The sequence below is a fragment of the Elephas maximus genome, chromosome 15 (genome assembly GCF_024166365.1).
Source record: "Elephas maximus indicus isolate mEleMax1 chromosome 15, mEleMax1 primary haplotype, whole genome shotgun sequence".
NCBI classification, from domain to species: domain Eukaryota; kingdom Metazoa; phylum Chordata; class Mammalia; order Proboscidea; family Elephantidae; genus Elephas; species Elephas maximus.
In genome coordinates this window covers 46728099-46748176 of record NC_064833.1, presented here as the reverse complement: position 1 = coordinate 46748176, position 20078 = coordinate 46728099, and the positions used below count along the sequence as shown (strand labels likewise).

Sequence of the window (20078 nt, the reverse complement as noted above, 5' to 3'; positions counted from 1 at the left end):
GCTTGCCATACACTTGTTATAAAATAAAAATGACAGCACTGCTATTTTCCCCATCTGAATGTTTAGGAAATGACTAGTGTCGTTAAATGCTTTACTGTTAAGAAACATGCTGCATTATTAAATTAGACAGCATTCCTTTTAGAGGGAAAATGAATGAGACATTTATTGAACACTTATTCTGAATCAAACACTATGGTAGTCACTTTTCATATGCTATCTCATTTAATCTTTACAAGTTTACAAAAGAGGTATAACCAATCATATAGACGAAGCAATGACCCCTAAAAAGTCAAGTAATTTTCCAAGGGACATGACTTTCAACTTCACGTCATCCATTAGCACAAGCATTTGGGGAAAGTCTAAAAACAGATGAAATTATCATCCACAAATGTATGTTCATCCCGTGCAATCTTTTAAAATAGGGCACAGAATGGTTGTCACAAAACCAAAGAAAAATGCGAAGATGTGAAGTCCCTAAAGATGTTGTATATTCTGAATTTTTTCTTTCCTTGAGGAACTATTCAAATAGAGCTGATTAATGGGAGTAGCATGTTGTCTGATAGATATTTTCTCAAAACATAACAGCTGGAAAAAACCAGCATTTGAAATATATTGCTAAGCTTTATCATAGGACTACTGGATACGCCTTTGAATTGTGGTGTTGGTGGGGAATACTGAATATACCATGGACTGCCGAAAGAATGAAGAAATCTGTCTTAGAAGTACAGCCAGAATGCTCCTTAGAAGCAAGGATGGCGAGGCTGCGTCTTACATACTTTGGACACGTTGTTAGCAGGGATCAGTCCCTGGAGGAGGACATCATGCTTGGCAGAGTACAGGGTCAGCGGAAAAGAGGAAGACCCTCAACAAGGTGGATTGACACAGTGGCTGCAACAATGAGCTCAAGCATAAAAACGATTGTAAGGATGGCGCAGGGCCCGGCAGTGTTTTGTTCTGTTGTGTGTGGGTCGCTATGAGTTGGAAGCGACTCGACGGCACCTAACAACAACAACAACTGGATACAAAGCCTTTTATAAAAAATATTTTCTTTTATATCAGGTCAGTAAGAAAAGAAAGGAAAGCAATTCAAATTCATAGTCTGATGCCACCTTCCTTTGCCCAAGAAAAGAAGTTTACTAACAACAACAGGATATAGGCATATACTACCGTATCAACATGGTTTGTTCTTTCTGCATTTGGACCTGCTCCTTTGAATATCCACGCTCCTTTACACGTGCATGCACACACACACCACACACGCACGCATGCACCACACAGAGTTAAATTTATGGCCTGCCTCCCCCCTCAATGTAAATAAATACTCTGTTCAACTGGATGGTTGCACAACCTTTTTGTTGATATTTTAAAAAGAAATTATCAAAAGTACTTCAAATTAATCCCCGTGTGACTATTTCACTATAAAAATTAAGAAAATGTAACTAAATACAGAGTAAGGATATTTATTCATTTAGATGCAGGATAACGGTCTGCGAGAATGACACAATTCAAATAATGTAGCTACCTGGCTTGACATTAGATTAATATTTTCTAAAGGCAGAAAATCCTTATAAATTTTGACAACAAATAGGCAAAACAACTTGGAAGTTTTACTAATTTTGCATTTTTAAATTATAGTTGATTGGAAACTAAGCTTTTCTTCTACATTGATACGAAAGTAGCTGCATTTTGCCTTACATTACAATCTGTAATGATTTATCTATTTGTAGGTAAACATAATATTCTTTCTCCATTTTAGACAAAAATAGCACAATACTAAAAAGCTTACAAAGTAAATTACCAATGAAAATATGAACTCATATACATTTTGGACATTAGGAAATTATTATAATTATCACATTGTAGAATGCCAAATATGTGCAATGCAGTCAACTTACAGGATAGTTATAATGAAATAATAAAAAAGAAAAATGAAATAAAACATGACAGTTTTTACCTCTCCAAAGTAGAGGCAAAGTAGGTAAAAAAAATCTTTTCCAAGTAATGATTCAGTAAATTTGCTCATCTGAATAAACAGAAACCACCACTATTGTGGTTAACGTGCCAAATTCTACTAGGTTCTGAATGTGTGATCTTGTTGCTCTGTTGTATTTTAGATACAATTACAGTGAGATAAGTTTTACAGAGTAAAAAATTTTTATTGAAAGATAAAATCTGTAAAAATATTCTTAATACAAAAATACAAGCATCTGCCACTATGGGAGTGTTCTGTTGCAATGCTAGACCTACCCGAGCAAGTTTTACAAGCTTGTGAATGTGTCATGGCTAGGAAAAGGATTCTAATAACCAGGTCTCTGCAATCACTCCCTTTCAGGGGGCCCTGTGTTACACATTTGAGCTATACATTAGACACATGCAGTAAACTGCTTTTGGCAGACTGGAAAGCCCCTAGAATCTCAATGGGGTTGGGAGATGGTAATTTTGAGGTAACTGATTTCCTGATAGTCTTGCTGTTGTGGGGCTCTCAAGTCTCAGTGATGGCAAGAAGGAGCCCAACCAGTTAAATGTTGGTTGATCCATGCTTTATTTCTCTTTTCACGCACTGATCTAATAAACAGTTTGTCTACCTGATCCGACCAGAAAAGTCATAGGCTGCCTGAGAAAATGCCTTACTTGCTGTTCTCTTCACTTCATAGGGACTTACGCATTAAAGGCAAAGTGCTTGGAAAATCCAACAATGACTTGTCTTCTGTATTAGGATTTTTCTTTATGGTTCTAGCTGTATAAAAAAAATCTTTTATAAATGAGTATTTGCTAAAATAGTAAACTAAATACTTAACTTTTCATATCTAAATGAAGAAATGCTAATAGTAGTATGTATTTATCATTATTGTGCATAATACCTCTTTGAGTTGGTGAGGTAAGATCAGATATAGGCAGTGCTTTTACAATATACCTGCACTACTGAAAACCCCTCAGTTCAGCCACTCACCGCCTGGTGTCTGCCATGTTTAATTATGACTCTCGGCAACAATAGACGTGACTGTGGGAGGTGATGCAGACACCCCTATGATGACCTGTCTGCAATGGCCAGTTTTATCCTCTTTAATGGCTATAAATGAGGAATGTTTATGTTAAGTGTATTAGCAGTCAATAATACTGTCGTTGCCAACAAAACGTTATGTATTTGTATGAAACTCCATCATTAAACTGCCATTTAACAGCACATAGGCTAGCAAAGAAGAAATTGGTCACCTTGTTAACTTAGTAAGTGAAGTGTCCATATAGCAAAAAGGAATAATTTCAAAATGTTGAAGTACATTATTTCCTCCAGTCCATCTGGTCTTCAAAAATTTGTGGAGTTCCTAAATGAAATTCACCGCCTTCTTCCGAAGTGCAGCTATTCCTCCGTACCTTTACCTAAACAGCATCCTGATCACCAGAAGCTGCCCTCAGGAATACACTTGTCTGACTGTGAAGAATCTGAAGCCTTAGTGTTTACCACAAACCCAGCGAAGCTGATGATCGGTCTGAAGGTCAGTCAGTTCTTCGACAGTTCTCCAGCTACACTGGCAAGCGTATGCCCGTGCTCCTGCCTTCTTTACCAACTTTGTTTTTAATTTGTGGAATTCTGGCATGTTGTTCCTATTAGTAAAACATGAAGGTTTTAGCATAGTGGCTTTGCTCAGTGTTTAGTGACTTAAAAAACAGTTACAGTTGATTTATTATCTTTACAACTTCTGAACACTAAACAACCTTGGTTCCCTCACACTAACAACAGAAGATATACTGCCGTGTTCTCTTTCTGATGATGTTTCCTTGCTATTTAGTACTTTTTAACGGCAATCCTCTAGGCCTGTTTATTAAGGATATTGTAGAGCACGATGACCTAAAGGGTTGAAGAACTACTGATATGTCCTTTCAGAGATACGGTATGAGAACAAAGTGGGAAGGGTGGTGTTTTGTCTCCTGTCTAGACTCACCTGAGCATCTGCCACCATGAGATTTTAGAAGCCGGCAATATGGTAAAGGGAGGGGGTACGGCAGGCATAAAGGTAACAGGCTTCCGATGAACTACAGAAATTTTTCAGTAATAGGGAAAAGTGCCTGTTATTTTTATGTGATGAACTCATATTGTATCTTCCATTTGCTTCAACTAGCTACTCATTTACTATTGGGAACAAAATAAATGCCTATCCTGAAACAAATGCTAATAATGTCAAAATAATGAAACTAGTGGGGAGTGCCATCATAAGAAACGATAACTATTATGGATTGAATTGTGTCACCCCCAAAATATGTGTTGAATTTCTCATCCTGTACCTGTGGATGTGATCCTGTTTAGAAACAGTTTCTTTTGTTATGTTAACTCATGCCAGAGCAGGGTGGGTCTTAAATCTAATCACATCTGAGTTATAAAAACAGCAGGATAAACACAGACACAACAGGGGAAGCTGCCATGTGAAGACAGATGTATGCCGCAGACGAATCTACAAGCCCAGAAACTCCAAGGATTGCCAGCTACTAGAAGCTGAAATAGACAAAGAAGGACGACTTTCTAGAGTCACCTCCTGAATTCTGATGGTGAGAAAATAAATTTCTGTTCTTTAAAGTCATCTACTGTGGTATTTCTGTTATGGTAGTGCTAGGTAACTAAGACAGTAACCATCTTATTTAATGCTATTATATATATACCAAAAAAACCCAAACCAAACCCACTGCCGTTGAGTTGATTCCAGCTCATAGCGCCCCTACAGGACAGAGTAGAACTGCCCCATAGAGTTTCCAAGGAGCACCTGGCGGATTCAAACTGCCGACCTTTTGGTTAGCAGCTGTAGCACTTAACCACTACGCCACCAGGGTTTCCATTATATATATATGTATATATATACACACACACACACACATATTAATTTAAGTTTAATTAATTGAAAATAAACTATGATTTTCATGGTAAACCATGTACTGCGTTTACGTAAACACTCCGTGGAAGAATAAAAATGGAAAATATACCAAAGTGATGAAACAAAGTGAAATGATGAAATAGAGCAGAAATACTAAAAAGGAGATACAGCATTACTTGTTGATGTCACCGCAATAGAAAGGAGGTTACAAAGTGCCCTCTGGTGGTCAATGGACACCACATTCAGTACTGCGGTGTATAAAATTCAGACACTATTTCAGAACGTTAGAACCTTACAGAAGCTGAGAAATTTTCCAGGCCAAGTGTCTGGTTTCAGGAAGCTGAGGCTCTGACTAGCTAAGTGAGTTACCTAAAGTTACAGTGAGTGAGGGGAAGAATTGTATAATCTAAATTTTATCGGGAAAAAACACTAAGTTGGTTAAGTTAAAGAAAATATCCCTTATTCAGTCTGCAATATATTTCGACAAATTTAACATTTAATACTTAACTGAATCCTTAATGACGGATTGTACAAATAGGAATCACGAAAAGCCAGGGAACTAATATGTTTCAAATGATTTGTAAGAAGCACACAAAAAAATCATTCCATTACTTCCCACAAAGAAAACACAGGATTTATTGAAAAATAAAGGCATCTTACTTATTGTGTCTGGGTGAGCAATAAGTATAGCTTATTCCTTTTTAGAAAGTTCTAGAACTTGTCTAAGCTAGAGTACACTTACTTCCATCACCTGTAAAAGAAGGACAATAATACAAGCAACCGCACAGTGTTTCCATGGATAACAAATGTACAGATCATTAACACTAAAAATAAATGGCTCCCCACGTTCTGCTGGACATTCAATAGCACTCTGCAAATCTTTTAACTTGCTTTGGTCACCACCCCTTCTTGGTTTCTCCCAGTGACTACTCCCCACTCTCCTAAAGTGTTTCATCTACCTCCACTCCCTTACTTACACCCATCGCACCCTCATCCACAAAGAACTAGGCCACCAGATGTGAAAACCATCAACTTTCCAGCTTTCAGAATCTTACCTCCTCCCACTCAATCACAGAGGAGGTGTTCCTCCTCCCCATCCCAAGGCTTGATTTCCATCAGCAGTCTGGACCCCATCATCTCTGGGAGCTTGTTACTCACATGCCCTTCCCCTCTCATGTCTTCCATCTTTCCTGCTCTACACAATAGAAACATCCAATTATCTCCTATCTTAACAAAAAACGATCTCTAAACTCTGCATTCTCTTCAGTCTTCCATGTTACCTTCCAGGGTAATATTCAGTCTCATGGCTTCAACTACTACTTTACAGGTTTTATTTCCTACCTTGGCTTCAAAGACAAAGTTTCAATAGCTAGCTGGACAACAGCCATCTCCTGTAAATGAACATTGAACTTCTTCTGTCAAATGTGTTCTTAAATTCCCTCTATCGATGGGCAATACCATCGTTCATCTATGTAAACCAAGACAGAAACCTAGGACTCACCCTAGATAATATTTGTCTCTCACTTTTCCACTGCCAGGACTGCCTCTAAGTATCTCTCAAATACATCTACTCTTCTTTACCCTCCTCACCATCACAATTCGGATCCTTATTTCTGTCTCATTGGATTACCACAACATCTTGTCATTAGTCCCCATAATTCTAAGGTGGCCTGGTTCCCATACAGTAACTCCCCAAACACGCCATTTGGTTTCACCTCTCTGTGCCTTTAAAAATACCTCCCTACTAGCCTCCATCTTGTCTGTCAGACAAACTCCTAATGATACTTCAAGACTTTGAGAAGCCTTGCCTGATGCCTCAGGGTGGTGGAGTGTACACCTTTTACCCTCTGATATCACTCATCTTTTATTTAGCTCTACTGCCACACTTGTTGTACAACATTGGGTTTGTTCTTATGCCTCTCTCCCTCTCAAAATTATGCACTACCTGAGAGCAGAAACTGGGTCCTACTCATCTTGAGAGCCCAGCATCTAAGAGTGCCACAGACTAGGTGCTGGTCTGTTGGATAAATGCTAATAAGTGTTAAAAAAAAAAAAAAACCCATATCAATGACTTATATCTTGATTGTGACGACAGCCTTTTCTTTAGCTGCTCTATTCTCTTATCTCCCAAACAATTTCTAAAGCATCGAGGGTTGAGATAGTATTTTCTTTTGATTTACATAACTACTTGTTAAACCAAAAAACCAAACCCAGTGCCGTCGAGTCGACTCTGACTCATAGCGACCCTATAGGACAGAGTAGAACTGCCCCATAGAGTTTCCGAGGAGCGCCTGGTGGATTTGAACTGCCGACCCGTTGGTTAGCAGCCATAGCACTTAACCACTACGCCACCAGGGTTTCCAACTACTTGTTAGTTTCTAATAATACAAGAAATCCTCTAGTTGTTATTGTTTTATTTAAAAATAAATATTTTTTTTTAACCAGGCTGCCACAAATCTAAAGGAAACCAACTGATGTTCTTGATGAGTCTGAGGCATTGAAAGTTCCTCAAGCACCAACAAAACCACCAGTCAGCTGACTTTATGCTCGTGCTCACCATAGTTTTGATGTGCCGTGCGCTCTATTATCCTGTACTAGTTTTAGAAAAATTGATGGTTTATTTTATCACTTGCAGGATTATTAATCATTTACTAGATTAACCAGAAGATAGTGAGTAGCTGAGATTAGAGAAGTAAAAAAAGACAAAATAAGTTTGATATTAACGCTAATTTTTCCAACTATGAGCCTAAAAATGAGCTAACACAAACCTAAAGAGTAGAGGGTCCCTGACCTGAGATTTTGGGATTGCACTAGGCTTTGTTTAGGTTGGGGACTGTGAAACCTCTCAAACTGTCATTTTTCCATGTACTTGAATGTTTACATTTTTCTTGTGGAGAGGATTCAAAGCTTTCATAAGATTTTTAGAGCCGTTCCCAATGTGAAAAAGTTTGTTGTTGTTAGCTGCCAGTGAGCCAGCCATCGACTCACAGAGACCCCATTTACAACGGACTGGGCCATTGTGATCCATGGGGTTTTCACTGGCTTATTTTCAGTCTTAGTTTGGAAGCTCTGATTTTCAGAAACAGATCACCTAATCTGTCTTCAGCTCTGCTGAGATCTGCTCAATATCATAGAAACATGCAAGCCTCCACTGACAGATGGGTGGTGGCTGCGCTTGAGCTGCACTGGCTGGGAATCAAAGCCGGGTCTTCTGCATAGAAGGTGAGAATTCTACCACTGAACCACTACTGCCCCGTGAAAAAGTTAAAAAGCTATTAAATTAGGGGAGATAGTCCTACGGATTTATAGGAGAATAGCTAGAGATGCTAAAAGAGGTATGGAAGACCTTTTCATCCTTTTCTTTACACTCTTGAAAAGTGCTGCAATATGTTCTGAATACTTGTATCTGAAAATATAGTCTGTGTCAAGGCACATGTTTTGGGGGGGCCAAAAATGCCTGATACTTTATTCATTTTTATTCAAAAATTTTTATTTGAAAATAAAACTGTATAATTCAAATACATTTTAATAACTTGTAACATCTTAAAAAATTAGATATTCAGTTAAGTGTGTAAGAATGTACAAATTACGAAAATTTGTGTAAGACACCATTACCAGCAATAACAAGGATGGTGCGCATCTACCAGCGTAAGACCTTCAATCTTATATTACACCAAGTGCTGTAACAGGTACAAAGTGCACAGGAAGGAAGAGTTTACTTCCAAGTTGAAAGGGTGGTGAGGGAATCATAGAAGATGCATGATGAATTGTACCCTGAGAGACAGGTAGGGTTTAGACAGATAAAATGGTGGGAAGGTGTCCTAGCAGGTGAAGAGCTTGTGCAAAGTCATAGGGAATGGGAGCACCGAGTAATTTAGTGTCACTAAAATCTTGTGAGGGTGAAAAGCTATTGTGGAAAGACAAGGCTGGATGACAGCAGATAAGAGGGGGTCTGAATCAGGAGGGTGTTGAATGCCAGGCTAAGGAACCTGGACGTTATTATCTAAGCAGAAGGGTGTTGAGCAGGAGAATGGCATACTCAGAGCTATACTTTAAGGAAGCTCTGAGCAAGGGAAAGATGATCTGAAAGAGAAGAGACTGCAGACAGAAAAATCAGTTGTTATGCCCTCATTTAGAGGTAACAACGTCCTTATTGAGGTAGACAGCAGACAGATATGAAGGAGACCGGTGAGAAAAATATTGTAGAGGTAGAGTTCACAAGAGCTGGCTAAGTCCACCAAGAGACATTATAACAAAATAAGAAATACAAAGTTGTACTTGGTACATTTTTCACAGAACGAAGTTCCTTAGAAACATACCTGAAAAACAAATAATTGCATGATTTGTCCCACATATAGTCATCGTAGCTTACTATCCAGAAATCACAGGCTATACAACGCAGATGGTCACATGCTCTGTTTGAAGAAAAAGAATCAAACATAAAAGATTATTTATGTCTAAATATGATAATATGGTGATTTGTTCATACTATATAATTCAGTTATTATGAATACCACATATTACTGAACAGAAAAGTAAAGATCAACTTGATCAAAAATTTTTGTACTAAAGGACTAATTACATATTTAAGTTTTCAGATTAAATTTTTGCATAACCCTACTTGTTTTACTGAGATCTTGCACACTGATACATAAATACATGTATGTTTTACAGGTATAAAATAAAATGGGCTTGTGGATCCTTTAGTTCAATGGTTTTCAAACTGTCCCTGAAGGAGATCTTCAGTTAAACTAACTTCTTTATGCCTCCTTTCCTACTGAAATTTCCTGTTGGTTTTGCAACATCTAGGGAAATTTCCAAATTTTAAGGGATGCTTCTTTCACAGAATTTGCCATGTTATATTGAAAGAGACATTTCCCCCATAAGCTACTTCAGTGCTGGGACAGTATCTTACCAGTTTTTGTTTTCTTACTACTTGGCATAGTGTGTTCATTCACTTACTTAAAAAATATTCACTGAAACCCTACAGCTAGGCATAGTCCTAGGAATTTGGGATATATAAGTAAGCAAAACTGACGAAGATTCTGTCTTCATGGAGGTTAAATTCCAGCGAGAGAAGAAAAAAGCAATATCTATAATAGCTAAACATGTAGTATGCTTCAAGGTGAAAAGTGTTTTGAATGAAAAAAAAGAGTAGGGTAAAGAAAATTGAGAATACTGGGAGTTGGTGGCTTGCAATTTTAAATACGGTGGTCTGCACAGACCTCTCTGAAAAGGTATATCTCAGCAGTTTCTTTAAATACAGTGATAGCTGTCAGAAGAAGTGGGGTTAAGGTTATGTTTAAAAAGGGAGAAAAAAGCAACATGCTTGTATGTGGATGGGGAAGCTCCAAAGAACAAAACTCTGATGATACAGGATAGAGCAGGTGGAACTGCTAGAATGATACCTGGCGAACAGTAGGTCTTCAGTGAGTATCTGAGGAATTGAGATGCCAAGGAATTCTCAAAGCACAATTGTGTATTTATTATATAGTAACTTCAGGAGTAAAATGATAGTATACAGCAAGTTAAAAAAGAATTGTAAATTGTTGCTGCGAACAATTTGGTTTGAATAATAATTTTGATCTTCTTCATAGAAATCTCCACTGTTTGAAATGTTTACAAACTAGAATCAATACAGATACATCTGATCAACTAAAACTTAGAAGACAATCAGAGTTTTGAAGACACCAAAAACAAAACGATAGAGGGGAAGAAGACATTTTCAACACACAGTTGAATACATACAACAAAGGGTGCTTATGAAGGAAAACGAACCTATAGAAAACTGGGCAAAGGGTATAAACAGGAAATTCACAAAAGAGGATATCCAAATAAACATAAAACTGTTCTCAATCTCACCAGTAAAGGCAGCACAGACTAGTAGTTAAGAGCGTGGGCTCTGGACACAGACTGCCTGGGTTCAAACGCTGATTCCACTGGCTGTGTAACCACAGTCAAGTAACTTAACGTCACTGGGACTTAATTTCCCTACCTGTAAAAAGGGGATAATGATAGCACTTACGCACCTCGCAGAATTATTACGAGGACCTGATGAATTAACATTGGCGAAGTGCTCATAATGGTTCCCCGCACTTGTCGTTGTTGTTAGGTGCTGTTGAGTTGGTTCCAACTCAGTGATCCTATGAACGATAGAATGAAACTCTGCCGGGTCCTGCACCAACCTCACAATCGTTGCTATCTTTGAACCTACTGTTGCGGCCATTGTGTCTATTTATCTCATTGAGGGTCTTCCTCTTTTTTGCTGACCCTCTACTTTACCAAGCATGATGTCGTTCTCCAGGGACTGGTCCCTCCTGATAACATGCCCAAAGTACTCGAGACAAAGTCTCACCATCTTCACCTCCAAGGAGCATTCAGGCTGTACTTCTTCCAAGACAGGGTTGTTGATTCTTCTGGCAGTCCACAGCAAATTCAATATTCTTCACCAACACCATAATTCAAAGGCATCAATTTTTCTTTGGTCTTCCTTATTCATTGTCCAGCTTTTGCATGCATATGAGGCAATTCAGAATACCATGGGTTGGGTAGGGTGAACCTTAGTCCTCGAAGTGACATCCTTGCTTTTTAACACTTTAAAGAGGTCTTTTACAGCAGATTTGCCCAATGCAATACGTTCTTTGATTTCCTGACTGCTGCTTCCATGGGCATTGATTGTGGATCTAAGTAAAATGAAATCCTCAACCTCAATCTTTTCTCCATTTATCATAATTTTGCTTACTGTTCCAGTTGTGAGAATTTTTGTTTTCTTTATGTCGAGGTGTAATCCATACTGAAGGTTGCAGTCTTTGATCTTCATCAGTAAGTGCTTTTCAAGTCTTCTTCACTTTCAGAAAGTAAAGTTTTGTCATCTGCATATCAAAGGTTGTTAATGAGTCTTCCACCAATCCTGATGCTACATTCTTCTTCACCTTCTCAGACTATTTGCTCAGCATACAGACTAAGTATGGTGAAAGGATGCAACCCTGATGCACATCTTTCTTGATTTTAAACCATGGAGTTTCCCCTTGGTCTTTTCGAACGACTGTCTCTTGGTCTTTGTACAGGTTCCGCATGAGCACAATTACATGTTCTGGAATTCCAAGTCTCTGCAATATTATCCATAATTTGTTATGATCCACACAGTCCAATGCCTCTGCATAGTCAATAAAACACAGGTAAACATCCTTCCGGTATTCTCTGTTTTCTGCCAAAATTCATCTGACGTTAAAGCAATCACTCTTGTTCCACATCCTCTTCTAAATCTGGCTTGAATTTCTGGCAGTTCCCTGTCGATGTACTGCTGCAACTGCTTCTGAATGATCTTCAGCAAAATTTTACTTGTGTGTGATATTGTTTGATAATTTCTGCATTCTCTTGATCACCTTTCTTTGGAATGGGTACAAAGATGGATCTCTTCCAGCAGGTGAGCCAGAGTCTTCCAAATTTCTTGGCATAGTTGAGTGAGCACTTCCAGTGCTGCATCCGTTTGTTGAAACATTTCAATTGGTTTTCCATCAATTCCTGGAGCCTTATTTTTTGCCAATGCCTTCAGTGCAGCTTGGACTTTGTCCTTCGATACCATTAGTTCTTGATCATATGCTACCTCCTGAAATGGCTGAACGTCAACCTATTATTTTTGGTACAGTGACTCCGTGTATTTCTTCCATCGGGTTTTGATGCTTCCTGAGTCATTCAATATTTTGCCCATAGAATCCTTCAAAATTACAACTTGAGGCTTGAATTTTTTCTTCGGTTCTTTCAGTTTGAGAAATGCCAAAAGTGTTCTTTCCTTTTGGTTTTCTATCTCTAGGTTTTTGCACATTTCATTACAATATTTTACTCTGTCTTCATGAGCTGCCCTTTGAAATCTTCTGTTCAGCCCTTTTACTTCATCATTTCTCCCATTCACGTTAGCTACTCAACGTTCAAGAGCAAGTTTCAGAGTCTCCTGACATACGTTTTGGTCTTTGTTTCCTATCTTTTAAAAAAATTTTTATTGTGCTTTAAGTGGAAGTTTACAAATCAAGTCAGTCTCTCATATAAAAATTTATATACACCTTGCTGTATACTCCTAATTGCTCTCCCCCTAATGAGACAGCACATTCCTTTCCTCCACTCGCTCTTTTAGTGTCCATTCGGCCAGCTTCTGACCCCCTCTGCCCTCTCTTCTCCCCTCCAGACAGGAGATGCCAACAGAGTCTCATAGGTCTACTTGATCCAAGAAGCTCATTCTTCACCAGTATCACTTTCTATACCACTGTCCAGTCCAATCCCTGTCTGAAGAGTTGGCTTTGGAAATGGTTCCTATCTTTGGCTAACAGAAGGTCTGGGGACCATGACCACCGGGGTGCTTCTAGTTAGTCTCAGTCAGACCATTAAGTCTGGTCTTTTTACGAGAATTTAGGGTCTGCATCCCACTGCTTTCCTGCTGCCTCAGGGGTTCTCTGTTGTGTTCCCTGTCAGGGCAGCCATTGGTTGTAGCCGGGCATCATCTAGTTCTTCTGGTCCCAGGCTGATGTAGTCTCTGGTTTACGTGGCCCTTTCTGTCTCTTGGGCTCATAATTACCTTGCGTCTTTGGTGTTCTTCATTCTCCTTTGCTCCAGGTGGGCTGAGACCCATTGATGCATCTTAGATGGCCGCTTGCTAGCATTTAAGACCCCAGACGCCACTCTCCAAAGTGGGATGCAGAATGCTTCCTAATAGGTTTTATTATGCCAATTGACTTAGAAGTCTCCCAAAACCATGGTCCCCAAACCCCTGCCCCTGCTACACTGGTCTTCGAAGCATTCAGTTTATTCAGGAAACTTCCTGGCTTCTAGTTTAGTCCAGTTGTGCTGACCTCTCCTGTATTGTTTGTTGTCTTTCCCTTCACCTAAAATAGTTCTTATCTACTATCTAATTACTGAATACTCCTCTCCCTCCCTCTTGTAACCATCAAAGAATATTTTCTTCTCTGTTTAAACTTTTTCTCAAGTTCTTATAACAGTGGTCTTATACAATATTTGTCCTTTTGCAACTGACTAATTTCACTCAGCATAATGCCTTCTAGATTCATCCATGTTATGAAATGTTTCACAGATTCATTACTGTTCTTTATTGGCACGTAGTATTGCACCGTGTGAATATACCATAATTTATTTACCCATTCATCCATTGATGGGCACCTTGGTTGTTTCCATCTTTTTGCTATTGTAAACAGTGCTGCAATGAACATAGGTGTGTATGTATCTATTTGTGTAAAGGCTCTTATTTCTCTAGGATATATTCCAAGGAGTGGGATTGCTGGATCATATGGTAGTTCTACTTCTAGCTTTTTAAGGAAGTGCCAAATCAATTTCCAAAGTGGCTGTACCATTTTACATTCCCACTAGCAGTGTATACGTGTCCCAGTCTCTCCACAACCTCTCCAACACTTATTATTTTGTGTTTTTTGGATGAATGCCAGCCTTGTTGGAGTGAGATGGAATCTCATTGTAGTTTTGATTTGCATTTCTCTAATGGCTAATGATCGTGAGCATTTCCTCACGTATCTGTTAGCTACCCGAGTGTCTTCTTTAGCAAAGTGCCTGTTCATCTCTTTTGCAAGTTTTTAAATTGGGTTATTTGTCTTCTTGTAGTTGAGTTTTTGCTGTATACGTACATTTTAGAGATCAGGCGCTGATCGGAAATATCATAGCTAAAAACTTTTTCCCAATCTGTAGGTAATCTTTTTACTTTTTTGGTGAAGCCTTTGGATGAGCATAGGTGTTTGAATTTTAGGAGCTCTCAGTTATCTAGTTTCTCTTCTGCATTGTTAGTAATGTTTTCTATACTGTTTATGCCATGTATTAGGGTTCCTAACGTTGTCCCTATTTTTTCTTCCATGATCTTTACTGTTTTCAATTTTATATTTAGGTCTTTGATCCATTTTGAGTTTGTTTTTGTGCATGGTGTGAGGTATGGGTCTTGTTTCATTTTTTTGCAGATGGATATCCAGTTATGCCAGTACCTTTTGTCAAAAAGATTGTCTTTTCCCCATTTAACTGACTTCGGGCCTTTGTCAAATATCAACTGCTTATATGTGGATGGACTTATGTCTGGATTCCTAATTCTCTTCCACTGGTCTATGTATCTATTGTTGTACCAGTACCAGGCTGTTTTGACTACTGTGAGGGTATAATAGGTTCTAAAATCAGGTAGAGTAAGGCCTCCCACTTTGTTCTTCTTTTTCAGTAATGCTTTACTTGGCCGGGGCCTCCTTCCCTTCCATATGAAATTGGTGATTTGTTTCTCCATCTTCTTAAAAAATGCCGTTGGAATTTGGATTGGAATTGCACTGTATGTGTAGATGGGTTCTGGCAGAATAGACATTTTTACAAGGCTAAGTTATCCATGAGCAAGGTATGTTTTGCCACTTATGTAGGTCTTTTTTGGTTTCTTGCAGAAGTATTTTGTAGTTTTCCTTGTATAAGTCTTTTACACCTCTGGTAAGATTTATTCCTAAGTATTTTATCTTCTTGGGGGCTACTGTAAATGGTGTTGATTTGGTGATTTCCTCTTAAAAGTTCTTTTTGTTGGTGTAGAGGAATGCAACTGATTTTTGTATGTTTATCTTGTATCCTGCTAATTTGCTGAACTCTTCTATTAGTTTCACTGGTTTTCTTGAGGATTTTTTAGGGTTTTCTGAATATAAGACCATGTCATCTGCAAATAGAGATACTTTTACTTCTTCCTTGCCAGTCTGGGTGCCCTTTCTTTCTTTATCTAGCCTAATTGCTCTGGCTAGGACCTCCAGCACAATATTGAATAAGAGTGGTGATAAAGGGCATCCTTGTCTGGCTCCCAATCTCAAGGGGAATGCTTTCAGACCCTCCATTTAGGATGATGTTGGCTATTGGCTTTGTATAAATGCCCTTTATTATGGTGAAGAATTTTCCTTCTATTCCTATTTTGCAGAGTTATCATGCATGGGTGTTAAACTTTGTCAAACGCCTTTTCTCCATCAATTGATAAAATCATGTGAATCTTGTCTTTTGTTTTATTTATATGATGGATTATATTAACTGTTTTTCTAATGTTGAACCATCCCTGCATACCTGGTATGAATCCCACTCGGTCATGGTGAATCACTTTTGGATATGTTGTTGAATTCTACTGGCTAGAATTTTGTTGAGGAGTTTTGGATCTAAGTTCATGAGGGATACAAGTCTGTAATTTTCTTTTTTTGTGGTGTCTTTACCTGGTTTTCGTATCAGGGATATGCTGGCTTCATAGAATGAGTTTGGGAGTATTCTGAAATACCTTTAGTAGTAGTGGTGTTAACTCTTCTCTGAAAGTTTGGTAGAACTCTGCAGTGAAGCCATTCGAGCCAGGACTTTTTTTTGTTGGGAGTTTTTTGATTACCTTTTCAATCTCTTCTTTTGTTATGGGTCTATTTAGTTGTTCTACCTCTGTTTGTTAGTTTAGGTAGGTAGTGTGTTTCTAGGAATTCATCCATTTCTTCCAGGTTTTCAAATTTGTTAGAGTACAATTTTTCATAGTAATCTGACATGATCCTTTTTATTTCAGTTGGGTTTGTCTGTATTAGCAGGATACAAGATAAACATACAAAAATCAGTTGGATTCCTCTACACCAACAAAAAGAACTTTTAAGAGGAAATCACCAAATCAACACCATTTATATTACATTTCTAATTCGGTTTATTTGCTTCCTCTCTTGTTTTTCTTTTGTCAGTTTGGCCAATGGTTTATCAATTTTGTTAATTTTTTCAAAGAACCAGCTTTTGGCCTTGTTAATTCTTTCAACTGTTTTTCTGTTTCATTTAATTCTGCTCTAATTTTTATTATTTGCTTTCTTCTGGTGCCGGAAGATTTCTTTTGTTGCTCTCTATTTGTTCACGTTTTAGGGATAATTCTTTGATTTTGGCCCTTTCTTCTTTTTGGATGTGTGCATTTATTGATATAAATTGACCTCCGAGCACTGCTTTTGCTGTGTCCCAAAGGTTCTGATAGGAAGTGTTTCATTCTCATCGGATTCTACGAATTTCTTTATTCTATCCTTAATGTCTTCTATAACCCACTCTTTTTTGAGCAGGGTATTGTTCAGTTTCCAAGTGTTTGATTTCTTTTCCCTTTTTTTTCTGTTACTGATTTCTACTTTTATGGCCTTTATGGTCAGAGAAGATCCTTCGTAATATTTCGATGTTTTGGATTTTGCTAAGGCTTGCTTTATGACCTAACATGTGGTCTTTCTAGAGAATGTTCCATGTGCACTAGAAAAGAAAGTATACTTGGTTGCTGCAGGGTGGAGTGTTCTGTATATGTCTATAAGGTCAAGTTGGTTGATTGCGGCATTGAGATCTTCCATGTCTTTACTGAATTTCTTTCTGGATGTCCTGTTCTGTGTTGAAGTCTCTTACTATAATTGTGGAGCTGTCTTTCTCACATTTCAATGTGCTAAGAGTTTGTTTTATGTATCTTGTGGCCCTGTCATTGGGTGCATAAAGATTTAATATGGTTATATCCTCCTGGTATGTTGCTGTTGTTAGGTGCTGTCGAGTTGGTTCCAACTCATAGTGACCCTATGCACAACAGAACGAAACGCTGCGTGGTCCTGAGCCATCCTTACAATCGTTTTTATGCTTGAGCTTGTTGTTGCAGCCACTGTGTCAATCCACCTCATCGAGGGCCTTCCTCTTTTCCGCTGACCCTGTACTCTGCCCTCCTGGTATACTGTGCCTTTAATTATTATATAGTGTCCCTTCCTTATCCTTTGTGGTGGATTTAACTTTAAAGTCTATTTTGTCAGAAATTAATATTGCCACTCCTGCTCTTTTTTGATTGTTGTTTGTTTGATATATTTTTTTCCATTCTTTGAGTTTCTGTTTGTCTGTGTCTGTAAGTCTAAGGTGTGTCTCCTGTAGGCAGCATATAGACAGATCATGTTTTTTAAATCCATTCTGCCACTCTCTCTTTATTTCAGTCCATTTACATTCAGTGTAATTATAGGTAGGTATGAATTTAGTGTTGCCATTTTGATGTGTTTTTTTTTTTTTTTGTGCTGTTGACAGTTTCTTTTTCCCACTTAATTTTTTGTGCTGAGTAATTTATATACAGTCTTTTCCTCTTACTCGTCACTGTTGATTTTGTTTCTGCTGAGTCTCTATTTTTTTCTTGTATTTTATTTTGATGTGCAGGATAGCTTGCTCCTTTGTGGTTACCTTAATATTTACCCCTATTTTTCTAAATTTAAACCTAACTTTTATTTCTTTATATTGCCTTGTCTTCCTCTCCATATGAAAGATCTATGACTACATTTCTTAGTCCCTCTTTATTGTTTCAATGTTGTCTTCTTTTACACAACATCACTATTCCCGTTTTGGGCATTTTTTTTATCTTGATTTATTTTTGTGATTTCCCTGCCTGGGTTGACATCTGATTGCTCTGTCCATAGTTCTAGTCTTGGGGTAGTACCTGATATTATTGATTTTCCAACCAAAGAACTCTTTTTAGTATTTCCTGTAGTTTTGGTTTGGTTTTTATGAATTCCCTAAACTTCTGTTTATCTGGAAATGTCCTAATTTCACCTTCATACTTGAGAGACAGTTTTGCTGGATATATGATTCTTGGCTGTCAATTTTTTTTCTTCAATTCTTTATATAAGTCATCCTATTGCCTTCTTACCTGCATGGTTTCTGCCAAGTAGTTCGAGCTTTTTCTTATTGACTCTCCTTTACAGGTGACTTTTCTTTTATCCCTAGCTGCTCTTCAAAGTGTCTCTTTATCTTTGGTTTTGGCAAGTTTGATTATAATATGTCGTGGTGATTCTCTTTTAAAATCTACCTTATGTGGAGTTCAATGAGTATCTTGGATAGATATCTTTTCATCTTTTGCGATATCAGGGAAGTTTTCTGCCAACAAATCTTCAAAAATTCTCTCTGTATTTTCTGTTATCCCTCCCCATTCTGGTACTCCAACCACTCACAGGTTATTTCTCCTGATAGAGTCCCACATGATTCTTAAGGTTTCTTCATTTTTTAAAATTTTTTATCTGATTTTCCTTCAAATATATTGGTGCCAAGTGCTTTAACTTCAAATTCACTAATTCTGCTTTCCATTTGCTCAATTCTGCTCCTCTGACTTTCTATTGAGTTAGTTCTGTAATTTTACTGTTAATCTCCTGAATTTCTGATTGCTGTCTGTCTATGGATTTTTCCAGCTTATTACACTTTTCATTATGTTCCTGAATAACCTTTTTAATTTCCTCAAATGCTTTATCTTGTGTTCCTTGGCTTGTTCTGCGTATTGCCTGATTTCCTTCCTGATGTCTTAAAGGGCTCTGTATATTAATTATTTGTATTCTGCATCCGGTAATTCCAGGAAGGCACTTTCATCTAGAAGATCCCTTGATCCTTTGCTCTGAGAGCTTGTTGAGGTGATCATGGTCTGTTTCTTTATGTGATTTGATATTGACTGTTGTCTCTGAGCCATTTATAAGTTATTGCATTAGTTTATTTTGTTTGCTTACTGTATCGTAGCTTCTTGCTTTGTTTTGTTTTGATATGCCCAAATGGGTCGCTTGAGTGAACCAGATCGATTATGCTCACCTCTGAAGCTCTGACGTCCTGTCATCAGATGGCTAGAGCTGTTATCAGGTATATCTGTCTAGGAGTCCATTCACTTTTCTTGTAGAGATTCAGATCAGGTGTCCAGGTAGCTGTTCATCAAGTGTGTGGTACAGGCTCTGTCCTACAGTCTTCGAGGGGCAGGAGTGATTGGTGTAGTTACTGGCATCTGGTTGCAGCGGGGGTCACGCTCTGAACAAGGCAAGGAGCTAAGAATCATCCCCCAAGTGTCTCTGAGGAAAGTGCGTCCCTCTTCCCAAAAGCGTACATGTGGGTGGGTTCTGCAGACGGACTATGAGCACCCAAAGTTTTTGGTCGTAAGGACTGGGAGGTACCAGGTATCCCTGGACCCCTGTTGTAGGTGGCTGGGTGACCTGAGTGGAGCCACCAGTCCTTAGGCCCCTGATGTGGGTAGGTGAGGACCCTGTTTAATAGGCAAAGCAGTGTCAAACCTCAAACACCCACCTCTCCATCGCACAGCTGAAACAGCTATAGTCTGCCAACAAGGGTCTATTCTCCTGAAATAGGCCCACATAGGTCCATGCAGGGGGTGGAAAGGCACTCAAAGTCCAGGGACCGTTTATGCCTGCGTTGGAGCCGCTTCTGTCC

General features: G+C 38.4%; 1 protein-coding gene across 6 annotated transcripts in view; it reads right to left on the bottom strand.

The window, feature by feature from the left end:
• The window catches only part of CFAP418 (cilia and flagella associated protein 418), a 46596-nt gene that overhangs the window by 8539 nt on the left and 17979 nt on the right, over nucleotides 1–20078 (bottom strand). For 4 of the 6 annotated variants that reach the window (XR_007513243.1, XR_007513242.1, XM_049853658.1 and 1 more), the window contains exon 5: nucleotides 9182–9277. Coding sequence is in view for 4 of the 6 variants with exons in the window: in XM_049853658.1 (XP_049709615.1) it covers nucleotides 9182–9277 (96 nt within the window). In the remaining 2 variants the exon portion in view is untranslated. Of the gene's footprint in view, nucleotides 1–1444; nucleotides 3604–5497; nucleotides 6058–9181; nucleotides 9278–20078 lie in introns of those variants that run through there. The other 2 variants (XM_049853656.1, XM_049853657.1) reach the window with 2 other exon arrangements.